At 43.1% G+C, this 23,574-nt stretch overlaps 1 protein-coding gene across 1 annotated transcript in view; it reads right to left on the reverse strand.

The window, feature by feature from the left end:
• Positions 1-2,585: 2,585 nt before the first annotated feature.
• LOC144891216 (extracellular calcium-sensing receptor-like) overlaps positions 2,586-23,574 on the reverse strand; it is a 70,402-nt gene continuing 49,413 nt past the window's right edge. Inside the window, exons 4-7 of the mRNA XM_078773599.1 lie at positions 8,505-8,766; positions 5,380-5,653; positions 3,515-3,574; positions 2,586-3,193 (exon numbers count right to left, since the gene is read on the reverse strand). Coding sequence (XP_078629725.1) covers positions 2,586-3,193; positions 3,515-3,574; positions 5,380-5,653; positions 8,505-8,766 — 1,204 coding nt within the window. The remainder of the gene's footprint in view (positions 3,194-3,514; positions 3,575-5,379; positions 5,654-8,504; positions 8,767-23,574) is intronic.

Below are 23,574 nucleotides of genomic sequence, written 5' to 3' on the forward strand. Positions count from 1 at the left end.
ACAGCATTTTGCAGCACCATGCAATACCCTCTGGTATATGCCTAGTTGGTCAGGGGTTCATCCTACAGCAAGATAATGACCCTAAACATACGTCCAGGCTTTGTCAAAACTACCTTCGAGGAAAAGAACAAGACGGTAGGCTTCAAATCATGGAATGGCCAGCACAGTCTCCAGACCTAAACCCGATCGAGCTGGTTTGGGATGAACTGGACAGAAGGGTGAAAGCAAAGCAACCTACAAGTGCAACACATTTGTGGGAACTTCTGCAACAGTGTTGGGAAGAACTTCCCGAACAATATTTGATTTCCATTGCAGAAAGAATGCCACGAGTGTGTTCGGCGGTTATATCTGCAATAGGTGGCTACTTTGCTGAGTTCAAAATTTAAATTAAATTTTGTTAAACAAAATGATTCTATGATTTCTTTTTTATCTCCAATTGTTTATTTGTTCTATGCTTAATTTCAGAGTACATTGAGACATTAAACTGCGTAAATTTTATTTAAAAAACTGAAAAAATTGAGGTGTTCTAAAACTTTTGACCGGTAGTATATATATGTACTTCCAGAAGGACAACCATCACTGCAACACTCCACCGATCTGGGCTTTATGGCAGAGTGGCCAGATGGAAGCCAAACAGTTCAATCTTGGTTTCATCAGACCACAGAATCGTGTTCCTCACAGTCTGAGAGTCCTTTAGGTGCTTTTTTGCAAACTCCAAGCGGGCTTTCGTGTGTCTTTCACTGAGGAGAGGCTTCCGTCTGGCCACTCTGCCTTAATGCCCAGATCGGTGGAGTGATGGTTGTCCTTCTGGAAGTTTCTCCTATCTCCTCACAGGATCTCTGGAGCTCAGCCAGAGTGACCATCGGGTTCTTGGTCACCTCTCTTCCCAAGGCCCTTCTCCCCCAATTGCTCAGTTTGGCCGGGCAGCCAGCTCTAGGAAGAGTCCTGGTTGTTCCAAACTTCTTCCATTTAAGAATTATGGAGGCCACTGTGCTCTTGGGAACCTTCAATGCAGCAGAGATTTTTTTGTAGGCTTTCCCAGATCTGTGCTTCAACACAATCCTGTCTCTGAGCTCTGCAGGCAGTTCCTTCGACCTCATGGCTTGGTTTTTACTCTGATATGCATTGGTAGCTGAGACCTTGTATAGACAGGTGTGTGCCTTTCTAAATCATGTCCAATCAATTGAATTTACCACAGGTGGACTCCAATCAAGGTGTAGAAACATCTCATCGATGATCAAGAGAAATGGGAGGCACCTAAGCTAAATTTCAAGTGTCATTGCAAAGGGTATGAATACTTATGTCAATGTGATATTTCAGTTTTTTTTAAAAAATAAATATGCAAAACTTTCTAAAATCCTGTTTTCTCCTTGTCATTATGGGGTATTGAGTGTAGATTGATGAGGGAAAAAATGAATTTAAACGATTTCAGCATAACAAATGTGAAAAAAGTGAAGGGGTCTGAATACTTTCTGAATGCACTGTACATATCTCTATATTTAATAAACAGGAAATAATTTCCTCAGAGATTTCTCACACTAACCCTGCAAGCTTTATAATGGCCAATGTCTTACATGCCTGCTCGGTAGAACCCAAATGTGAGTGTATGTATGTGTATGAAAGTGCATTGCAGATGAACTCATCCAACAATTTAATAAACAGGAAGTAAATTCCTGTGTGGGGCTGGTGTGAAAAAATTCTGACTCAACCCAGGACTCAAACCAATGAACCTCATCACTTACACAGTGACAGCCCACTGAGCTTTTGAGTCTCCGGGATATCCTCAGAGATTTCTCACACTAACACTGCGAGCTTTATAATGGCCGATGTCTTACGTGCCTGCCTGATGTCAACTGATAATTGAAGTTTAGCGTTTTGAATGACAGTGTTTTCCACGTGAAAACAAGACATTTCCTTTATGAAGATTGTGCATAATGAGGAGAATTCTGTGAGGTGTTTTGGAAAATGGTTAAATGAGACTGAAATTTGTGTGAAAAACAGGTGAAATGTGCTTCTAGTTTTGAAAAAATTGTCTTTCTTTTTGCACATTAACTTAACGTTTTGCTCATTGGGTTCATAGCACCAGTTCCAGTGTGTAAACAGTCGAGAAAAACTGTAAGCTGCCAAAGGACATTCCAAGAAAACTCCCCAAATATTCCACACTCTAATGGGTACAAATTCCCTTACAAGAGCCTTGTGGAACAAGATTATCTGTGAGTATAATATAAGTAAGGAAAATAGAAATGTTACCTGCCATGTTTGGAATTCACTAACATTGGCACAAGAGTTGTTAAGAAAAGGTCCATGACCAGGCTCACATGTTTGCAGATCATGAAGACCATATGCTGTAATGTACACAGCCATGTATGTGTTGTAAGTAACTCTCAGCTCTGAAACATCAGTGAATGGATTATAAACTGAGGAAAGGTTTTCGTTGCCTGTACAGAGCTTTGTGTAAATGTCCAATGTATTCCAAGTGCAGTCAAATATTTTCTTCCAAAGTTTTTCGAAATAGGAATCTGGAATAATACTTGTTGATTGTTTGTGCATTTGTTTCTTTCGAAATGCAAAATCTTTGAAAGTTTTTATGTCATGCAAAGTTTGGTAGTTGTTGTTTTCTGTAAAGTTGTCTCATAGCTACTATTGTGATTTCCTTTCATCTCTTCTTTCATTCTGGTATTTTCATACAACGTCAATGAGAGGTTTGATATGTAAACAAATTCCTTTTCAGTTCTGAGATGCTTGATTGGAATACCATTAATTGTCTTTGTGAGTAAAAAGCTTGAATGAAATTGCTCATAATTATTTGAAATGCCATCGTAACATGCACTGACATTATAACTTGAAGTACAATGCAATTTTGGTCTTAGACCATGCTCTCTCAATGCACTTATTACATTTCTGGACTTCTCTGTCTGTAATGCATCTGTTGTCTTTGATAGAGGAATCATTTTTTCCAGAAACTCTCCTAAGCCTGGAATCCTTCCTCTGCGCATCACAAAGCCAATTGTTCCCTTAAATAAATGAGCATTGTGAGATTTACTGAGAACTGGTGCTGTCACCCAGGCATCACTTCCTATCCATGTCTTTCCAGTCATATTTCGTTTCAATAACTCTTCAGCTAATGGGAAAAGGTCTATTTCACTTGTAAATAATAATATGACACTTGCTTTTGTTTCTTCCATAACTTTTCCTGTGGGAAATGTAAAAATATCAGTTTAAGTTATTGCTCAGATAATGCTCAGTTAATGCATTGAAAATATGTACTGTATGTTCATTTTAATTTCACAGTGCCATTATCTTCTTTAATTTGTTGAGATCACATTAACTTCTGTTGTCAAAGTAACAACACATTCTGCAAGATAATTTGGTGAATGCATTTGGATATTATTTTTTGATATATAGTGACCCCTTTATGGAGAAAGAAAATCTTTGTTGCATACCATAATCTTCCACCTGAGGACAATGCGTGGTTGAAACAATGACTTCATACACTGACAATAATTAAACTGACCTCGGAGCAGGTTCTGAAGAACTTTTCTTTTATGAAGAAAGCTTCTTCTGTGAAAGTCTTCTTTGGACAAGGAAGAATTAAGTATTATATGCCTGTCTAAAATTTACTATTTTGAGAAAAAAATTAATTGAAAATGCTGCATCAGAACAGGTATCTGATTTTGTATCCAATTACATAAACACACACACACACGAATACATACATACATATATACATACGCACATACATACACACACACACACACTAATATATACATAAACACACAAATCTTTAATACATACATACATAATACATTGGTTGGGTGTGTTGTATACATATATATATTTATTCGTACATGTATTTGATGGTGTTTTGTGATCGTGTAAAGACAGTACTGTAACAAACAAAAATTTACACCCGAAAAATACATTATGTACACTAAATTATTATCAGTATTTGCGTAACGTTACAAGTGACTTATTACGTAAATATGTTGGAGAAAAAAAAATTCCATTCAAGTAAGAACTAGAACGGCACTCTTTAATGTCACAATGTCGAATGATATGCCTCCGCCCACATTATTGCATCATTATAATAAATTTATCAAGTTTGATTTACATCCATTCAGCTGTGCCCAAGTTAGCACATTTTTACCTGACATGACATCTGACCTTTGACCTAATGAACGCAAAATTTCATCAGTTAATGTTTACATCATTATACATACCTGCACAAAGTTTTAATTTAAATTCCTTCAGCTGTTCACAAGTTCTCACTTTTATACCTGATATGACCTCTGACCTTTGACCCCAGGACCCAAAAATCAAATCAGATAAAATCTACATCATTATACATATCTGTAACAAGTTTGAATTAGATCCCTTTAGCCATTCTCAAGTTATAGACCTATTACAGACTTTGACCTTTAACCTTTGACCCCTTGAACCCAAAATATAATCATTAATCTTTACATCATTATAAATACTTGTACCCAGTTTGAATTTTTTATCACTTCAGCTGTTCTCAAGTTATAGACCTTTTACAGACTTTGACCTATGACCCCAAAATCGAATCACTTCATCTTTACATCATTATACATACCTGTACCAAGTTTGAATTAGATCACTTCAGACGTTCTCAAGTTATAGACCTATTACAGACCTTGACCTCTGACCTCTTGACCCCAAAATCTAATCAGTTTAATCTTTACATTATTCTACATAAGTGTACCAAATTTGGTCAGAATCCCATCACTGGTTCACAAGTTATCGCGGTAACAGTATCTTTTTATCTAACATGACCTCTGACCTTTGACATTTGACCTCGTGACCCCAAAATCGAATTAGTTCATATTTACCTCATTAGACATACCTGCACCAAGTTTGACGAAGATCCCTTTAGCTGTTCTCAAGTTATCGGGGGAACGAAAACCTATCACGGACAGACGGATGGATGGACGGACGGACAACCGGAAAACATAATGCCTCCGGCGGCTTCGTCGGCGGAGGCATAAAAATAGGGGCAATATCCCTGCACACTCACCCGTTAAAATAAAGCAGTATACTACACATTCTAAAGGTATTTTAAACCAAATTTAAATGGTTGTTAGGAGACAGGGCAGCATGTAAATCATACTAACGTAATCACAACACTTAAAAAACATATTTTGGGGGGCAACCCCCTGTAGACATCCTTAGACCCCGAATTTTCGAATGCAATGAACAAACTTTGGTACATCACGGGTGACGAAAGTTGTGATAAAGTTTCATTAAAAGTGTGTAGTTTCAGAGAAGAGAGCAAATACCTAAATTAGGGGGTCAAACACCCCCCCCACCCCCCCGCACCACCCATTTAAAACCGGATTTTACTACTAATAAGTTGCTTACCGAGCAAAGATATTTGTCGGTCATCTTTAACCTTTGGAAGAATTCCATGAAATGCAATGCAAACACCGTTTTGTTCTACTTCTTCAACAAACTGAGCCACAGCGAGTCGACCATAATCATCATTGACTGCGATCGTACCAACAAAGAGCCAAGAGAAAACTTGCACAAGGTGGGATAGTGCTGAGGCTTGGTGTTGGTCACTTGATTCGGTACGAACAAAAGAGGGAAACTGCGATTTGTCACTCAAACACTTGCAAGATGAATCATAGCTTACCTGTTTCCAAATGAAGATGACATTCATTAAAAACTATAATTAGACTTAATTGCACAAACTTTATTTCATAGGAATATATCGTGTCTAAAAGTCTTTGTTAAATAAGAATTTTTTATTTTTGCCTCCAATACCTCATCACAACTTGAGTCATCAAACATGAGAAGAAAAAGCAAAGAGGGATTCAGTTACTAATTGTCTGGGAGAGAGGTTTGAATAAGCAGACATGGGAAGAAAAATGGAACTTCCAAAACTATGCTCACAGGAATGTTGTGAGTCTTGGGTGTCACATGGAACCCAAAGTCTAGCTGAATTTGTCGGCTATCATGTGTTTTTTTCCTCCAGGTCCTAAGAACCTTTCTCTCCGTCAAATCATGAGGATGAAGCTGATCAGTTTACACTTCCCTGCAGTCGGTCAATGTAACAGAATTTTCCACTTTCAATCTCTCAAATGATGGACACTTGTGAATCACAATTTAATTTTTTTTTAAAAAGAACCTCCAAGGTTGCAATAATAACGTTTTGATACAAAGGACACACATTTTTACATGCCCCAACATAACTGCTTGTTTGATGCAATTGGTACATCCGCCACTGAAGGTGGATGGAGGTTATGTTTTCACCTCTGTCTGTACGTCTGTCTGTGAACAGGATGTTTCAAAAGTTATTGACGGATTTGGATGAAACTTGGTGGGCAGGTTGGGTGTGTGACAAGGACGAATGGATTTGATTTAGGTGAAGACAACTTGGACATCCTTTAAGAATTAAATTATCCTATCGATCCTCTACGCAAAAGGAAATGCTTAAACATTTGAGTCAGTAGTTAGCAGGAAGCTGAAATGTAAAGTCTTTGTTGTGTGATGTTTTTTTTTTGTAATCTTCAATGACAGGTATAAATGCAGATTTTGTAAGGTGGCCATGGAGAGTTGTGATGACTTGAAAGCTTTGCAAAGTGAGATATAACTCCTCCACACCACATACATCTTCTGAGCCTTAAATTCTGTCATCCATTGTCCACACAAAATGAAACGTCAAAGCATTCAACACAGAAGACAAAACGTAGGACACACAAAGGAGAGTCTTTTGGTCCTTGCTGCAGAATTTGAATTCACTGCATCTTTCTCCTTATGAAAGCAGGGGGAAATTTCAGTATTGGTGAGAGTGAGAAACACCATGTTCACATCAGGGAGCACACCCTACAGCATGCCTGATCAGAACATAATCCGCCCCATTTGGATGAATGACTTGTTCAAGCAGCTATATGCACAGTGGCCTTCTCGGCCTTGTGAATACAGGACCATGCAATGGTAAATGTCACTACCTTCAAACAGAATAAAAGTGTCAGAACAGCCGTACAAGCTATCATTGATGCACATGTTTCAATCAAGAGCTTGTTAGGACCTGGAGGACCTTGTTAGGACCCTGGAGGACCTTAGGACCTGGAGAAAAAATGCTTAGCCTTGTGCTTGGGAAGTCTTATGTCCCCAAATGACACTCCCACGTTGTTGCAGACCACCAAGAGAGCCAGAAGTTCACCACATATTCTGATCATAAAGAGCAAAGAGTGAGCAAACGTTGTACAGTGTGTTCTATTGCTATTCCATACATCTTCAAACTTCCCCTATTCAAGAAACCTCCACCTTCTTCTTCACACTTGCCCTGGCTGAAATGCACGCAACAAGGTGTAAAGGCGAGGGGCAGGTTTGATGGGAGGCATGGGGTGGGGCTGTGAAGAGAGCCTGCTTCCTCCCGATTTAGCCTCTCCTCCCTCACTGTTCTATCATATTAGGAAGAAGAAACACCTCCTGTAAGGAGATGGCAATTTTATCAAGGCAAGAACATGACACCATTTTCTTTCCCTGCGCCGATACTATTTTTTACAGTTTTTAGTATGACTCGGCCGGGGTTCAAACCGCCAATCTCCCAGACTCAGAGTGCTCCAATGCTCCAACCATTATGCCAAAGACCAAAAAAATAAAATAATCGGTGTCAACAAAAATGTTCATGGGAAGATCATGCCCTTCTTTTGATTTGATTTGCCCTTCTCAGTCTTTTGATTTGTAAACCCTTTTTTTTTTTGGTGATTTAAGTTGATAGCATTCAGGTGTGTGTAATGGGTCCATAAAAGAGAAAGATACCTCATAATGTTATGGATAAATGCTTTATATGCTGTAACCAACTAAACATTACGATATAATGATTTCAACACAGGGAGAATGCTGGTTATAAAGGGTAGCTCTAATTGGGTTATAAAGGGTCATTCTAGAGGGTTATAAAGGGTAATTCTAAAGGTTTCTGAAGGGTAATTCTCGAGAGTTTTAAAGGGTAATTATAAACGGATATAAATGATAATTCTAATTGGAATCTATAGTGTAATTTTAATGGGTTATAAAGGGTAATTCTGAAGGGTTCGAAAGGGTAATTCTGAAGGGTTCTAAAGGGTAATTCGAGAAGGTATTTAATGGGTAATTCTGATTGGATTCCAAAGTGTAATTCTAATGGTTAGAAAGGGTAATTCTTAACGATCATAAAAGGTAATTCTTATTTGGATTCTCAAGTGTAATCTAGAGGGTAATTCTAAAGGGTAATTCCAAATGGGTTATTCCATAGCGTCCTAAAGGGCAATTCTAAAGGGTTTCATTCGATTCTAGGCTTTGCCTATTTATATTTAAATTATTTATTTAAAACATTTAAAATGCCAAACTGAGCCGCTTCTTTGAGACACAAGTGCGATTTTTAGTTCAACGCCTAAAAATGTTCACAGTCAGCTCTCCTTATTTACAAGAGATATGTGTTCATATTTATGTAAAAAGATTAATGCATTGATCAGACATAATGCAAACAAAAAGCTTACTTGAGGAATGTAATAAAGCCCAAACAGGCGGGCCATCATCACTGCAAGTGTAGATCCATAGGTACCAACAACAAGGTGCTGAGGACACAATGTATTTTGAAATGAAACTCCTTTCATCAGGTCTAACGAAGCTTTCACTGTTTTTGGCATATTGAAGCATGTATCATGTATGATATAGCCAAGTGTGGTACTAGGAAGCAAAGAGCTATTTTCATTGATCTCGTTCACTGCAAAAACCATTGCCATAGCCCAGCGAAGACCTCTTGGATAAAAACTGCAAAATAGATGTTTTGGCAGAACAAAAATGTTTAACAGTTTTAATAATGCATTAAACTTCTAAAATCACACTTGTATACACTTGAGATAAAAAAAAAACAAGACCGATAGTCTAACAACGGCGAAGTCAGGCTTGGATCTGCTGAGTCCCTTGTCATGTGATCAGATCCTCAGCTCTGATTGGTGGACGTCTGTGAGGGACAAACATACATATACCAGATGGACAAAGGCTGTTCCAGACAGCATAGCCCTTTGGGCTATGCCATAAAAATCTGGCTGCCGAACCATGTGACTGACGATGCCATCAATTTTTGTTCTCGCCTAATTTATCCCTAGATCACGCTCCAAAAAAATTCATACTGATTGGATCGAGCATTCTACTTGTCAATTTATGACATCATAATGACGGAGCCTATGACATCCACCTTTCAATATTTTCCATTGAGTGGTTTCGAAGATATAGAGGTGCAAATTCTTTCAGTTTTTCCAAGATGGCGCCATACCACGTGGTCCATGACGCCATAATAAGCAGTAAAAAAAAATATACAGGAGGGGTGCTCTTATCGTTTCAATTTTGTGTCAATGGGACGAATGGTTGCAGGGACAACGAATTTTAAAGGGAATAAACCCACAAAATGGCAGCGGAAGGATCATACATACATACATACATACATACATACATACATCGGACAGACAGAGAAACACTATTCCGTAAACGGTTATGGGCTACGCTGTAAAAAAGAAGTGTGCTTACGTTACAATAAATACTACATAACATAAGATAAATTTTCACAAGGTGAAAACCACTTTAGTTACAGATTACTCCTAGTAAGGACAATTGATAGGGAAAATATATATGTAGACAAGGCTTTGATATGAACTATAAGGAATAAAAGGACATTAGTAAAAAAAAAGGACAAATACATAGTCACAATACTAGCGAATCCATGGAGTTTGAAAATGTCAGGAAGTCAATTTAACAGGCAGGCGCATGTCACGTTGGGATTTTACCCAATAATGTACTCAGCTGTCTTTTAAAAGTTATTTTAACTTAGGTTTATTAAACTGCGATCATTCATGTAATTACTCAGACTGCAGGAAATGATATCCCGTCAATCACCCCATGTTTACCCATACATATGAACGTGAAGGAATGAACCAGAAATAAACGAGTATGTAAATTTAAGAAAGCACATTTATTGTCAAATAAACATAGGTGGGCATGGTTACTCAAAAAAGTAACTTCGTTACCCGTTACTCCGTTACAAAAAGTAATGGAAGTTACCGTTACTCCACTACTTTTATTAATTAAAGTCAAAGAAACGCCGGATAGCGTATTTTTTTATTATACAAAGGGAAGAAATTTAAAAAAGCGCTTAAAAAGGTTAAAAACGGAGCTTATCGGCGACGACGTTCACTCCTTGACGTCCTGCTCCAACTGGTTTGTGAAAGACTTGGACCAAAAGCTTTCCATGGAGGAACCCAAAAGAAGGATGGCCATAATATTGGGGTCATGAAAGTAGTAGTAGTTGTAGTAGTAACTAGCCGAAACCCGTGGAACATCCACGGAAGGGAGGATGTGGTTGCTTGTCCATTATGGATGTGTACCATTATGGATGGCATAGGGGATTTGCTTGTCCGAGTAAGAGTTAGGAAGAAAGATGAGCATGAAGAGTGCATATATGAACAACGAGTCAACGATCGCCGACATCGGCACAAATGCATGCTCTGGATTGTCCACTCAGTGGACGGCTTGCTGTCGCCTTCGACTGTCCAATCAGATGAGACAGCTACCTTAACGTCCTCTGATGCGACGTCACACCTGCGAGGTATCAGGAGGCGGAAACCGAATCCAAAACAGAAGCTAAAGTAAAGACCATCGGAGATCTCCTGCGGCAGCGTTTCTAACCGATGTGGTAAAGTACAGTACGTACAGTAAAGGACATTCTCATTGATCCGTTGATTAACTATAACTGACCTGCGCCGCCCTGCTCTAGCTTGACATGTTAGCAGGTACTCTGACCTTTTTCACAACTTCAAATGGCGTTTCATAAAATCCTGCTGTGACTCGACATGCGCCGCACCATAATCATTGGCTCATAAAACCCTACACTGCTACAGAGGATTATACCTACCACCGGAAGCCGGCACTTGGTTGTCCACAGAGGGAGGGAAGAAACACACCATGTGGAATTAAAAACAAAATGCTTTAAAATATTCAAGAAAGAAACATTTTTTTTTTCATTTAATATTCCGTAAGTATTTATTGTACGACTAACGATTGTCAAAATAAGAACCTGCTTTGGGCAATCGCACACTATACCGTCGAGGCCGCTTTTACAGAATAAGAAGGAAATAATTAAATTAATGCTTTCCTATTTACATCGTTGAGTCAATACGTCAAAAAATCATTTTTTAAACCTGTAATCACTGGTTGTAGGGAATGCAGATTTGACGATCAGTTGATTTATGTGTGTGTGTGGGTGTGTATTTTAGACTTGGACAATATAATAAGGAAAATTGCTTTGCAATACATGCCCATTTGCAAGTTTCAGATCAATATCAGTAAGCAGTAAGCATGGCCCATTATTTAATGACACCACTCGACTGTCCAATCAGCGGACGGCTCGCATCGCCTTCGCCCAGCAGACGCCCAATATGATGGCGTCGAAAGATGGCGTCGTATCAGCCGTTAATCGGATGCTTTGGGGCCCCAAAGTCGACGAATTCAGATTTTTCGAGTCTGTCTGTACGTGATAAACAAACAGCGCGGTTCGTAGATCGTAAATCCATTAGTGCCGTGGGCATCGGGTCACTGGGTGCGGCGTAAAAGGGAGAACAAAGTCGAGTCCTTATGGTATTATTATATAGATAGTAGAAGTAGTAGTAGTAATAGTAGAAGTAGTAGTAGTAGTAGTAGTAGTAGTCGTAGTAGTAGTAGTAGTAGTAGTAGTAGTAGTAGTAGTAGTAGTAGTAGTAGTAGTAGTTGTTGTAGTAGTCATAGTAGTAGTTGTTGGTTTTTGTTGGTTTTGTTTGTTTGCTTGTTTTATGAATGTTTACTAAAAGTAGCAGAGCACCTTGTGACTTTTACACATTCAACATTATATTCCTGCCAGAATTCATTAATTTCCTTTCTTATGCAGTGTCCCCTGTATGTTAGATCAATAATTTGTAATTTGTTCAATGTCCCGGCGATAGCTTGCCTACTCTTTGTAAAGGACACTGTACTGATTCATGTCCACCAAGTAACAGATGGGACGCCCAGTTTAACGTCCATCCGAGGGTCCACACACATACTGATGCCTCGTCCTGCCTGTTAGACACCAGGATGACAGTTTGTAGCTGGTTCGGGATTCCAACCCAGGCTAGACAGCCCGAAGGCGAGACTTAAAACGTCTATCCGGTAGTAGTACTTGCAATATGTGCAGTTCCATCATCATTCAATGTAATTAGCGTCCCAGTTTAATTCATTCATAACAACAGCCGATTATTTTTCTGTCCCATAAATTCTTGAGTTCTGTAAAATAAATTTGCACAAGACTCACGACTTGATGAATCTGATACATGACAGGTTATCTTCAAGATAGATTGCACAATAGAGGCCGAAAATAATAAATCAAAATTTATAATGAAGGAATCCAATTCCTACAAACTAAAAAGCATCTGAAAATGCAAAGCCCGTCCGCCAACGTTTGTATTCGTCTTTGTCTTCTTCTTCCATTTTCTCAAAATAATGAAAACAGTTTTTTTTTAAATACAAACTGAAAATTGATGATTTTATGCAGCCTTGACCTTTGAACTTTAGATCTTAAAAAAACAACAACAATCAGCTTCTAGGTTTTGATTGGTGAACTAATTCAGTGACCCAATTTGCAAATTCTGTATATTTCAGGTCAATGGGGTGAAAATTGGTGATTTCGGCATGCTGTAGGTGGCGGTTGCCCTGTAATTAAAGCATAAATGTATCAATTGAATTAAGTGTGACTTGCGCGATCGCGCACAGTAGTTAATTTAAGTACAAAGAAACGTTAAAAAAGCAAGTACACTAAATATAATCTTTTTAACGTTATTTACCTTGAGGAACATGAGACGCTCCAAGCTGGCATCGGAGAGGGTGGCTCTCTTTGCCCTGATGACGGCCTTGCCCATGGAGAAGAGGCGCTCCATGGAGAAGAGGCGCTCCATGGAGAAGAGGCGCTCCACGGAGGAGGCGCTCCACATCGGAGAGGGTGACTCTCTTTGCCCTGATGACGTCCTTGCCCATGGAGAAGAGGCGCTCCACGGAGGAGGCGCTCCACATCGGAGAGGGTGGCTCTCTTTGCCCTGATGACGTCCTTGCCCATGGACAAGAGGCGCTCCACGGAGGAGGCGCTCCACATCGGAGAGGGTGACTCTCTTTGCCCTGATGACGTCCTTGCCCATGGAGAAGAGGCGCTCCACTGAGGCGCTGGAAGGGACGGCCGTGTTGTATTTGGCGAAGACGCGCATTAGGCCTGGCTCCTTGCAGAAGGCCATGTCCATCAGCTTGTCATCCTTCAAGACAAGTTAAGTTAGACGATAGAGAAACGATGCTGCTGCTGCTAAGAAGTAGGAACACTGCAGAACTGAAGTCAGTCAGTTCTGAACACGGAACGGAAATGGAAGTCAGCTATCGCCGCAGCTCGGCTTCATTTGTATCGGTGTATGCTATTGGTTGTTGGCTATTCAAGCGGCCAAAATGTAGCAAACTAATGGAGTAACGGAGCAAAAAGTAGCGGAGTAGCGGACCAAAAATTAACTTCCGTTACCTGGTCCGTTACAGAAAAACAAAGTTACGGGTCCGTTACTCCGTTACTCAAAAAAGTAACTTCGTTAGTAACGGAGTAACAGTAACTGACAGGTGCCCACCTATGCAAAAAAATATTTGAATAAAGAAGAATTGGAACTTAATAAACACTTCAGCAATTACTCCGAAACAGTCACTTAACTATAATCCCTTCCTCCGGTATGTGTCTACTTTCGTCTCGGCATTATCATATTAAGACTAGTGGGGTCACCCGTGGGAATCCCACGGGCATGGACGTGTGTGACATTTCGACATATTGCGTTAGATGCTGCACCTGCACATTCAGTTTCACAAACTGGTTACTGGCAATTTATCAGATCCACAAATAATGTAATCTACACAATGTATTTACTTCTGATAACATGTGAATGCATGTGCGTGCACATGGAAAATACAGTTTGAAATGTGTTATTACATCTCATGTAAAATACATACATACATACACACACACACACACACACACACACACACACACACACACACACACACACACACACACACACACACACACACACACACACACACACATTTTGTTTTTTATTTTTGTTTCTCACAATTCTATCTCTTATGATTTTCAATTCTTATGTGCAACGATGCTCCGATTCTTATGTCCAAACACACACACACACACACACACACACACACACACACACACACACACACACACACACACACACACACACACACGCGGGTAGTGGGACACGCACACTTGGAAACTCGTGCGAAAACAAACAAAAATAATAATAAAGATTTCACGATTTTAGTTCCTGGAAGCTATTCCTGAAAATTGAAACGCATTTTATTTGGGCGGTGTATAATCGCTCTGAACGAAACAGGCATTACCTCGTTTCCTTTGCTCGAGTTGTTCAAAAAGTAATTCTTCATCGAATGATCGAAGACAGGTTGATTGAGTCTTAAAATGCACATCCGATCATAGACATACAGAGGCCGATCGTAGGCCCATAGAGGTCATGACTCTTCTTCATTTTAAAACTTGAATATATTCATAACTTTTCGCTTTACAAAGTAAAAATAGATTAAAACCAAACGTTATTAATAAATATGGTATTCCATAGTTTACATTATTATGTACATTTTTGAAGTACTGTATTGTTTTATTCCATGGTTGGAAAAGAGTTGACTCGCTTGAAACAAACTCTGTGTATACACCCCAGGAATATGGAAAAATATAATTCGTCTTCGGTTCGATCCCGAACTTCAGTATTCAGTCGCTGTATTTTTACGAAGTAATAATATAAATAACGAAGTCCTGTGGATGTTATCTCCTTCTCCATCGCTCCTTCATCTCTCTCATTCTCTTCTGTCATTCTCTTCTCTCATTCCCCTCTCTCCTTCCCCGTGCCAACATAACAGTTGACACATTCAAAACGGCTGTTCGAATACATGTCGCCGATTTTCTCAACTTTAGCTGAAACAGAGACTTGAACAATCCCAGTGACTGTGATGGTGAATTAGTCGAGATAAAGCCGCGAGGGAGACTCAATGAATGGGCTTTATGTTACAGGCCTTCGAAAATGCATTTTGTTCTACAAACAGTAACTTTCATCGAACTTTATTCCAGTTTTTTTTGCAACCGAGTCTAAAACCATGTAAGCGACTGTGAAAAATGAAATGATACATCGAATTAGAGTTGAAATAAAACTGTGAAAGAGAGCAAGACACCGCGGGCCTCACAAAAGAGGCCTCAAAGCTATGCGAGTAAACAAAATGGTGGATATTTGTTTTATAAGCCTCTTCCAGAATGGGTGGAGCTACTCTCTCAACGGAGGAAGCCACACCCCCGGACAGACGTCCGACAGACAGAATCACCTACGGAGAATATAATTTAGATATGCCATTTGGTGTCTATCTATCTCCCTGACTGTGATACCTCCAGTCATTATTTATCCAATCTCAAACAAACTTGACAGAAAGACAAAGGGTCACACAATGGAGGTTGTTGTGACTTCATTTGCCTGCCCCACAATGGGATTTTCTGCCTTTGGCAAAATCCATGTCAAGGTGTATAGATTACTTAATGTGGTATTTTTCTAAGGCCACTTCTAAACATAGGGGCAATACCCTTGGCACTCACCTGGTAGAATAAACAGTATACTGCACTGACTAAAGGTATTTTAAACCAATTTCAATGGTTGTTTGAAGACAGGACAGCATGTAGAATCATACTCACATAATCATAAGACTTTAAACAAACAAACTAAACAAGAAGACGTCATGCAGAGCACGATACTTGAAAAATACACCACCCCCCACCCCCTACCCCATGAAAAAAAGGTTGCAATTGATCCAGCAAATTGTCCATTTCATCAAGATCAAAATTGACGATCATGATCAAAGCTCAAGTCAATAGGATGAAAGGTGACGATTTTTAGATGAAAATTGATGATTTTAGAAGCTTGACCAAGAGATGACCTTTGACCTTTTGACCAAAAAAATAATTGGTTTCCCAATTCAATGAGGCATTATGCAAATGCTGTTAAATTTTCAAGTCAATCGTATGACAATTGATGATTTTTCAGATGAAAATTGATGATTTTGGAAGTTTGACCTTGAGTTGACCTTTGACCTCAAAACTAGTTGTTTACCCAATTTGTGACAATGTGTAAATGCTGTTCAACTACCAAGTCAATCGGATGAAAATTGATGGTTTTTCAGATGAAAATTGATGATTTTGGGAGTTTGACCTTGAGTTGACCTTTGACCTCAACAATAGTTGGTTTTCTAATTTAGTGACTCGATATACAAATGCTGTTCAATTTTCAAGTCAATCAGATTTAAAATGGCGATTTAAGAAATTTGAAATAAAAATGGGTTTTACCACCGTTTTTTCCCACTCTCTATTACACAACCCCTTCTAATACATTACATTAGTTATTCTTAACTAGTGTACAGTCGAACCCCGACTTACCATGCCCTGGGTCTCAATCATGCTTCTCGTCCAGTTGCTTTGACCTGAGTTTTTGCGCAAACGTAAGACCAGTGCCATAGATGCGTCGACTACCAAGAGGCAGATGAAAGTGATGAGCCTCGACCAGCTTTCGAGAGAGAGCCTCTGTTGCCAGGCATTACGACGTCAATGAGTCCACCATTTGCTAAAAACAGAAGAATGAGAAAGTGATTCGAGAAAGTGCTGCGGCGAGTGCTATAACGAGCACCAAGGTGGTCACCCAGGTCCTGGACGTCCACATTGATGGGATGGAAAAGGCTCACAGCATATGGATAGAGGACAACACAGGGAGAGTATGGACCTCTCATTCGTGCAAAGGTGAAATTTATATACATTTAGCAGAGTTACCCGGCGTTTCCCGGAAAATAAATAGCCAGTCACACAATTTAGTTTTGATATTCTGTTTATTTGTAGTGGGCTTTTTATTGTCAGAGGAAGCTACGCCCCTTGGGCACGCTCTGCTGCCACGCCCCTTGGGCGCACCCCAAGTCTAAATCAGATGCGCCCATGTTTTTTCTCGTGAAAAGTTACCCCCATAGACCCGCTCTTCCCTCTCTAAGTCACTTCCTTAGGCTGTCCATGAGGCACAACCGAACAAACAGACGTTCACAAATATGGATATAGATCAAGTTCATCTGTCTGGCACGGATGGTGCAAGCACGAGTGAAGTACTGAGCGATTATGGTACGAGCAGCGCTGGTTCATTCACAGCAAGCAGGGGATGGTTCCACCATTTAAAAGAGCAGTACGGTCTCAAAAATGTAAAGTTCACAGGGGACCGTGCCTCAGCAGACCTCGACGTGGCCAAAATGTTGCCTGCTCAACTCGCAGGTCTTCAACACTGATGAGACTGGCCTTTTCTGGAAAAGATGCCTACGAGAACTTTGGTCTCGAAGAGTGAGGGAACAGCATCAGGATTCAAGTCGCCAATGACCGGGTATCACTTCTCCTCTACGCAAACACAAAAGGGGATTGTATGGTCAAACCCATGATGTACTGTTCCTTGAACCCGCATGCTCTCAAGGGCAAGCAATGCTGCACATGTTTTGGACGCCCAACGGAAAACCTGGGTGCCGGCAGCAACCTTCATGGACTGGTTTCATAATTGTTTCGTCCCTTAGGTGGTGAGGGACCTGGTGGAAAAAACCTTGTGTTCCAGGTTCTTCTGCTCATAGACAACTTTCCTGGCCACCCCGCAGACCTGGACGCAGGCTTACCCGAAGGTCGAGGTGATCCTCATGCCGCCCAACACCACCTCACTGATCCAGCCACTCGACCAAGGTGTAATCTCCACATCTACCATATGAAACACAATATGTGTTTGTGTATGTGTGTCTGTCCCCCTTCATAAGGCTAGGTTTTAAAAGCTTTTAGTAGTGATTTAGGAGGGATTTGAGTGGGGGGGGTTAATGGGCAATCTTTGAACATGACGACTGTGTGTCCACTGGTTGAAAGACCTAAAAGACTCTGAGGACCCAAAATACCTCAATGATCCAGAAGACCCCCAAGGACCCAGAAGACCCCGAAGACCCAATGGACCCCAAACACCCAAAATACCTGAAGAGCCAAAATACCCTGTAGACTGTGAAAGACACAAAATACCATGAAGACCCAGAGGAACCCCAAGGGCCCAAAAGACCCCAAGGACTCTGAAGACCCAAAATACCCCAAAGCCCCAGAATACCACGAAGACCCAAAAGACAGAAAAGACCCTGAAGACCCAAATGACCACAAGGATCCAAAATACTCCAAGGATCCAAAAGATCCAAACAACCCCAAGTACCCAAATGATGGAGGACCCAAAATACCCCCCAAGGACTCTGAAGATCCAAAATACCCCAAAGACCCCAAAAAAACCAAAGACCCAAAATACCATGAAGACTGTTAAAAAACAAAAAAGACCATGAAGACCCAAAATACCCCGAATACCCAGAAGACTAAAAAGAACCTGAAGACCCAATGGATCCTGAAGACCCAAAAGACCCTGAAGACCAAATATACCCCGAAGACCCAAAATACCCCGAAGACGCAAAAGACCCTGAAGACTGTTAAAGATCCAAAAGACCATGAAGACAGGCATACAGGTGGTGGTTCGGGTGACAGGTCTTCTAGACACCATACAGGTGGTTCGGGTGACACCGTCACAATTTCGGTCTTCGAGGCCGGCCGATAGGCAAAGTGTGACCGGAAGGGACGAGGTTCTCCTGACCACGTGGCCCTTGACTTGGTTTGTCCGCACAATGTGGGCGCTTTCAGGATGAACTTTAGCCGGGGAGCGTTTGGGCGCCCCGGTCTGATACTGCCGCCCATGCGCAGAACAACTTGTGAGTGCACGTGGGTCCCGGCGGTCCCACTGGCCTAGCGCTACCATGTTTAGACAGCGAACTCTGTCGCCGGGCACCGGCACCTTCTCCCGGAAGTTTGAGAGATCAGCAGTGCCGGGCACGGTAGGACACCCGCGGAGCCCCGGCGGACCAGGGACGCGCGAGCCTATGCGTTAGCGTGCTACGGCGGAATCAACGGCTTCGGCAACGGCCGGGCCGATACTCGGCCCGGTCGCCCAGAAATGAACTGGTTCGACACCCGCGCTAGAGAGGTTGCGGGCGACTGAGATGTATTAACAAATTAGTTAATTAATTTGAGACGTCCGATTTCTAGTGTTTGGAAATTTGGAAGAGCTTGACCCTAGCCTTTCCCTTGCGAGGGCAAGGAGGAACTTAACACTTGACACTTAAGCTTAGTTTGAAGTACACCCTGCCAGCGCTCACGGTGGGACGGCAGGGCAACCAGAAGGGACGAGGTTCTCCTGACCACGTGGCCCTCGATCTGGGAAGCGAGAGGCGTTCCATTAGTGGACGCGCCCCTCACGCCCGATTTTTGGGCGGCCCCGGCAGGCCGTTTGTTTTGACGTTCCGTGACAGGCCCCGCACCCCCACCTCCGGGCCGACCGGGCGACCGGAATGAATCCCGGTGTCCCGATCCGAACCTTCAGAGCGGGCCGGCTGGGGAGTGCCTGGCACCCCGTACCTGCACTTTCCATCCCTGCGGTCCCAAATACCGGAACCACCCGAATACCACTTTATTTGACAAAATGAGGTGCGGCCTACAGCCTTAGAAAACCAACCCTATATAAGTCAATACCTTCAACGACATAGGCGCGCATTCGTGCCGCGTGACGTGGTGACGTCATCGCGCTTTCACCTTAAAAGACTTATTTGATATAAGTTAATATCTTGATATAAGCCTTAGAAAACCAACCCTATAGAAGTCAAATGGTCCAATAAAGGGTGATGGGAGGGTGATGGGAGGGTGATGGGAGGGTGATGGCAGGGTGATGGGAGGGTGGTGGGAGGGTGATGGGAGGGTGATGGCAGGGTGATGGGAGGGTGATGGCAGGGTGATGGGAGGGTGATGGCAGGGTGATGGGAGGGTGATGGCAGGGTGATGGGGGAGGGTGATGGGGCAGGGTGATGGGGCAGGGTGATGGGAGGGTGAGGGGAGGGTGATGGGAGGGTGATGGGAGGGTGCAATAATCCAGTGCAATAATCGAAAACCGATTCAAAATGGCCCCTCGCTACGATTTTCCACGATCACATTTTATTTTCACCACTTCAAATCGACCGAATTTCACCAAATAAGATACCACACTCGATGCACTGATGTCATTTTTACGGCAAAAGTGAAAACAGATTTTAATTTGGAAATAAAACGAAAGCGTGCACAATGGAACCATTCGTGCCGCGTGACGCGGTGACGTCATCGCGTTTCCACCTTAAAAGACTTATTTGATATAAGTTAATATTTTGATATAAGCCTTAGAAAACCAGCCCTATAGAAGTCAATATCTCCGACGACACAGGCGCGCATTCGTGCCGCGTGACGTGGTGACGTCATCGCGCTTTCACCTTAAAAGATTTATTTGATATAAGTTAATATTTTGATATAAGCCTTAGAAAACCAACCCTATAGAAGTCAATACCTCCGATGACACAGGCGTGCATTCGTGCCGCGTGACGTGGTGACGTCATCGCGCTTTCACCTTAAAAGATTTATTTGATATAAGTTAATATTTTGATATAAGCCTTAGAAAACCAACCCTATAGAAGTCAAATGGTCCAATAAAGGGTGATGGGAGGGTGATGAGAGGGTGATGGGAGGGTGATGGCAGGGTGATGGGAGGGTGGTGGGAGGATGATGGGAGGGTGGTGGGAGGGTAATGGGAGGGTGATGGCAGGGTGATGGGAGGGTGATGGGAGGGTGATGGCAGGGTGATGGGAGGGTGATGGCAGGGTGATGGCAGGGTGATGGGGGAGGGTGATGGGGCAGGGTGATGGGGCAGGGTGATGGGAGGGTGATGGGAGGGTGATGGGAGGGTGATGGGGGAGGGTGATGGGAGGGTGATGGGAGGGTGCAATAATCCGGTGCAATAATCGAAAACCGATTCAAAATGGCCCCTCGCTACGATTTTCCACGATCACATTTTATTTTCACCACTTCAAATCGACCGAATTTCACCAAATAAGATACCACACTCGATGCACTGATGTCATTTTTACGGCAAAAGTGAAAACAGATTTTAATTTGGAAATAAAAGGAAAGCGTGCACAATGGAACCATTCGTGCCGCGTGACGCGGTGACGTCATCGCGTTTCCACCTTAAAAGACTTATTTGATATAAGTTAATATTTTGATATAAGCCTTAGAAAACCAACCCTATAGAAGTCAATACCTCCGACGACACAGGCGCGCATTCGTGCCGCGTGACGTGGTGACGTCATCGCGTTTTCACCTTAAAATATTTATTTGATATAAGTTAATATTTTGATATAAGCCTTAGAAAACCAACCCTATAGAAGTCAAATGGTCCAATAAAGGGTGATGGGAGGGTGATGGGAGGGTGATGGCAGGGTGATGGGAGGGTGGTGGGAGGGTGATGGGAGGGTGGTGGGAGGGTGATGGGAGGGTGGTGGGAGGGTGATGGGAGGGTGATGGCAGGGTGATGGGAGGGTGATGGGAGGGTGATGGCAGGGTGATGGGAGGGTGATGGGAGGGTGATGGCAGGGTGATGGGGCAGGGTGATGGGAGGGTGATGGGAGGGTGATGGGAGGGTGATGGGGGAGGGTGATGGGATGGTGCAATAATCCGGTGCAATAATCGAAAACCGATTCAAAATGGCCCCTCGCTACGATTTTCCACGATCACATTTTATTTTCACCACTTCAAATCGACCGAATTTCACCAAATAAGATACCATACTCGATGCACTGATGTCATTTTTACGGCAAAAGTGAAAACAGATTTTAATTTGGAAATAAAACGAAAGCGTGCACAATGGAACCATTCGTGCCACGTGACGCGGTGACGTCATCGCGTTTCCACCTTAAAAGACTTATTTGATATAAGTTAATATTTTGATATAAGCCTTAGAAAACCAACCCTATAGAAGTCAATACCTCCGACGACACAGGCGCGCATTCGTGCCACGTGACGTGGTGACGTCATCGCGCTTTCACCTTAAAAGATTTATTTGATATAAGTTAATATTTTGATATAAGCCTTAGAAAACCAACCCTATAGAAGTCAATACCTCCGACGACACAGGCGTGCATTCGTGCCGCGTGACGTGGTGACGTCATCGCGCTTTCACCTTAAAAGATTTATTTGATATAAGTTAATATTTTGATATTGTGGCGGACACAAAAGCCCACTGGCGTGGTGACATCATTCCGCGCACCAAGTGGGCGGTGGCCACGCTCGAGGGGTAGGCGTGGCCTCATGATATACACCGGGCGCGCAGCCCGGAGCACGCCAGTGTTACAGTGAGCTCCTGAAATAAAGACGCTTATAAGTTACCGCTTGTCCGCTTCCTCCTTGCTCGCAAGCAGCGCGCGTAACGCCGCGCTTTACTGGTGACCCCCTTGACGTTGGATCTGCCGGAGCGATCCTTCCACATGCGACGCCATTGCCATGGCCAACTTCATCAAACTTCCCGAATTTTGGGAGGCTCAGGCCGAAGTCTGGTTCGTCCAGGCCAAAGCCCAATTTCAGCTTCGGCGCCTCACCGGCGATGACACGCGCTATTGCCACGTCGTCGCCTCCCTCGGGCCCGGCACGGTCGCTCGAGTTGTGTCCGTCCTTCGCCACCCACCGGACGGCCACAAGTACGAGGCACTCAAGCGGCTACTCCTAGCCATGTTCGGCCTCACGGACGACGCACGGGCCGACCGCCTCCTGGATCTCCCCGAGCTCAGTGACACGCGCCCATCGGTCCAAATGGACCATATGCTGTCACTGTTGGGCGACGAAGCCCCCGGTTCTCTATTCCGGGCGCTTTTCCGTCGCCAACTTCCAGCGCAGGTTCGCCTCGCGTTGGCCGGGACCGGGCTAACGGAACCCCGAGCATTGGCAGCCGAGGCGGACAAGTACTTCGCCGCTTCGGACACGCGGGCGAGAGTCGGCGTGGCCGTCACGGCCCTCGTGGCTGATGCTGCTGATGCTGCTGATGCTGCTGCTGATGCTGCTGATCCACAGCATCAGCTTATACAGCATACGCAGCATGCTGATACGCACCTCATGACTGCCGCCACGCCCCGCCCACCGCCACGGCGAAAACCGCCACCGCAGGGAAACCCGCCAACTCCACCGGCCTGGCGGAGCCAGCCGCGCTCCTCCAGCTCCACCACCTGGTGCTGGTTCCACGCCAAGTTCGGCCACGAAGCTCGGCAGTGTCATCCGCCATGCTCCTTCAACAGGTCGGGAAACGCCTGGGCCGGCGCTCAATAGTGGCGATCAGCGCCGGCCGTTCGAGCAGCCTGCTGTTCATAACGGACACCTTCTCCGGGCGCCGTTACCTGTGCGACACGGGAGCGCAGGTGAGTGTCGTTCCCGCCGGCACGTCAGACAAGCATGCCGCAGGTGGGGGCCCCGTGCTGCTTGCCGCGAACAGGACGCCCATCCATACGTATGGAAAACGCTGCCTCTCTCTGCGGTTCGGAGGGCAG

Source organism: Myxine glutinosa, chromosome 3 (genome assembly GCF_964187855.1).
Source record: "Myxine glutinosa chromosome 3, kmMyxGlut1.1, whole genome shotgun sequence".
In the NCBI taxonomy this organism is placed as follows: domain Eukaryota; kingdom Metazoa; phylum Chordata; class Myxini; order Myxiniformes; family Myxinidae; genus Myxine; species Myxine glutinosa.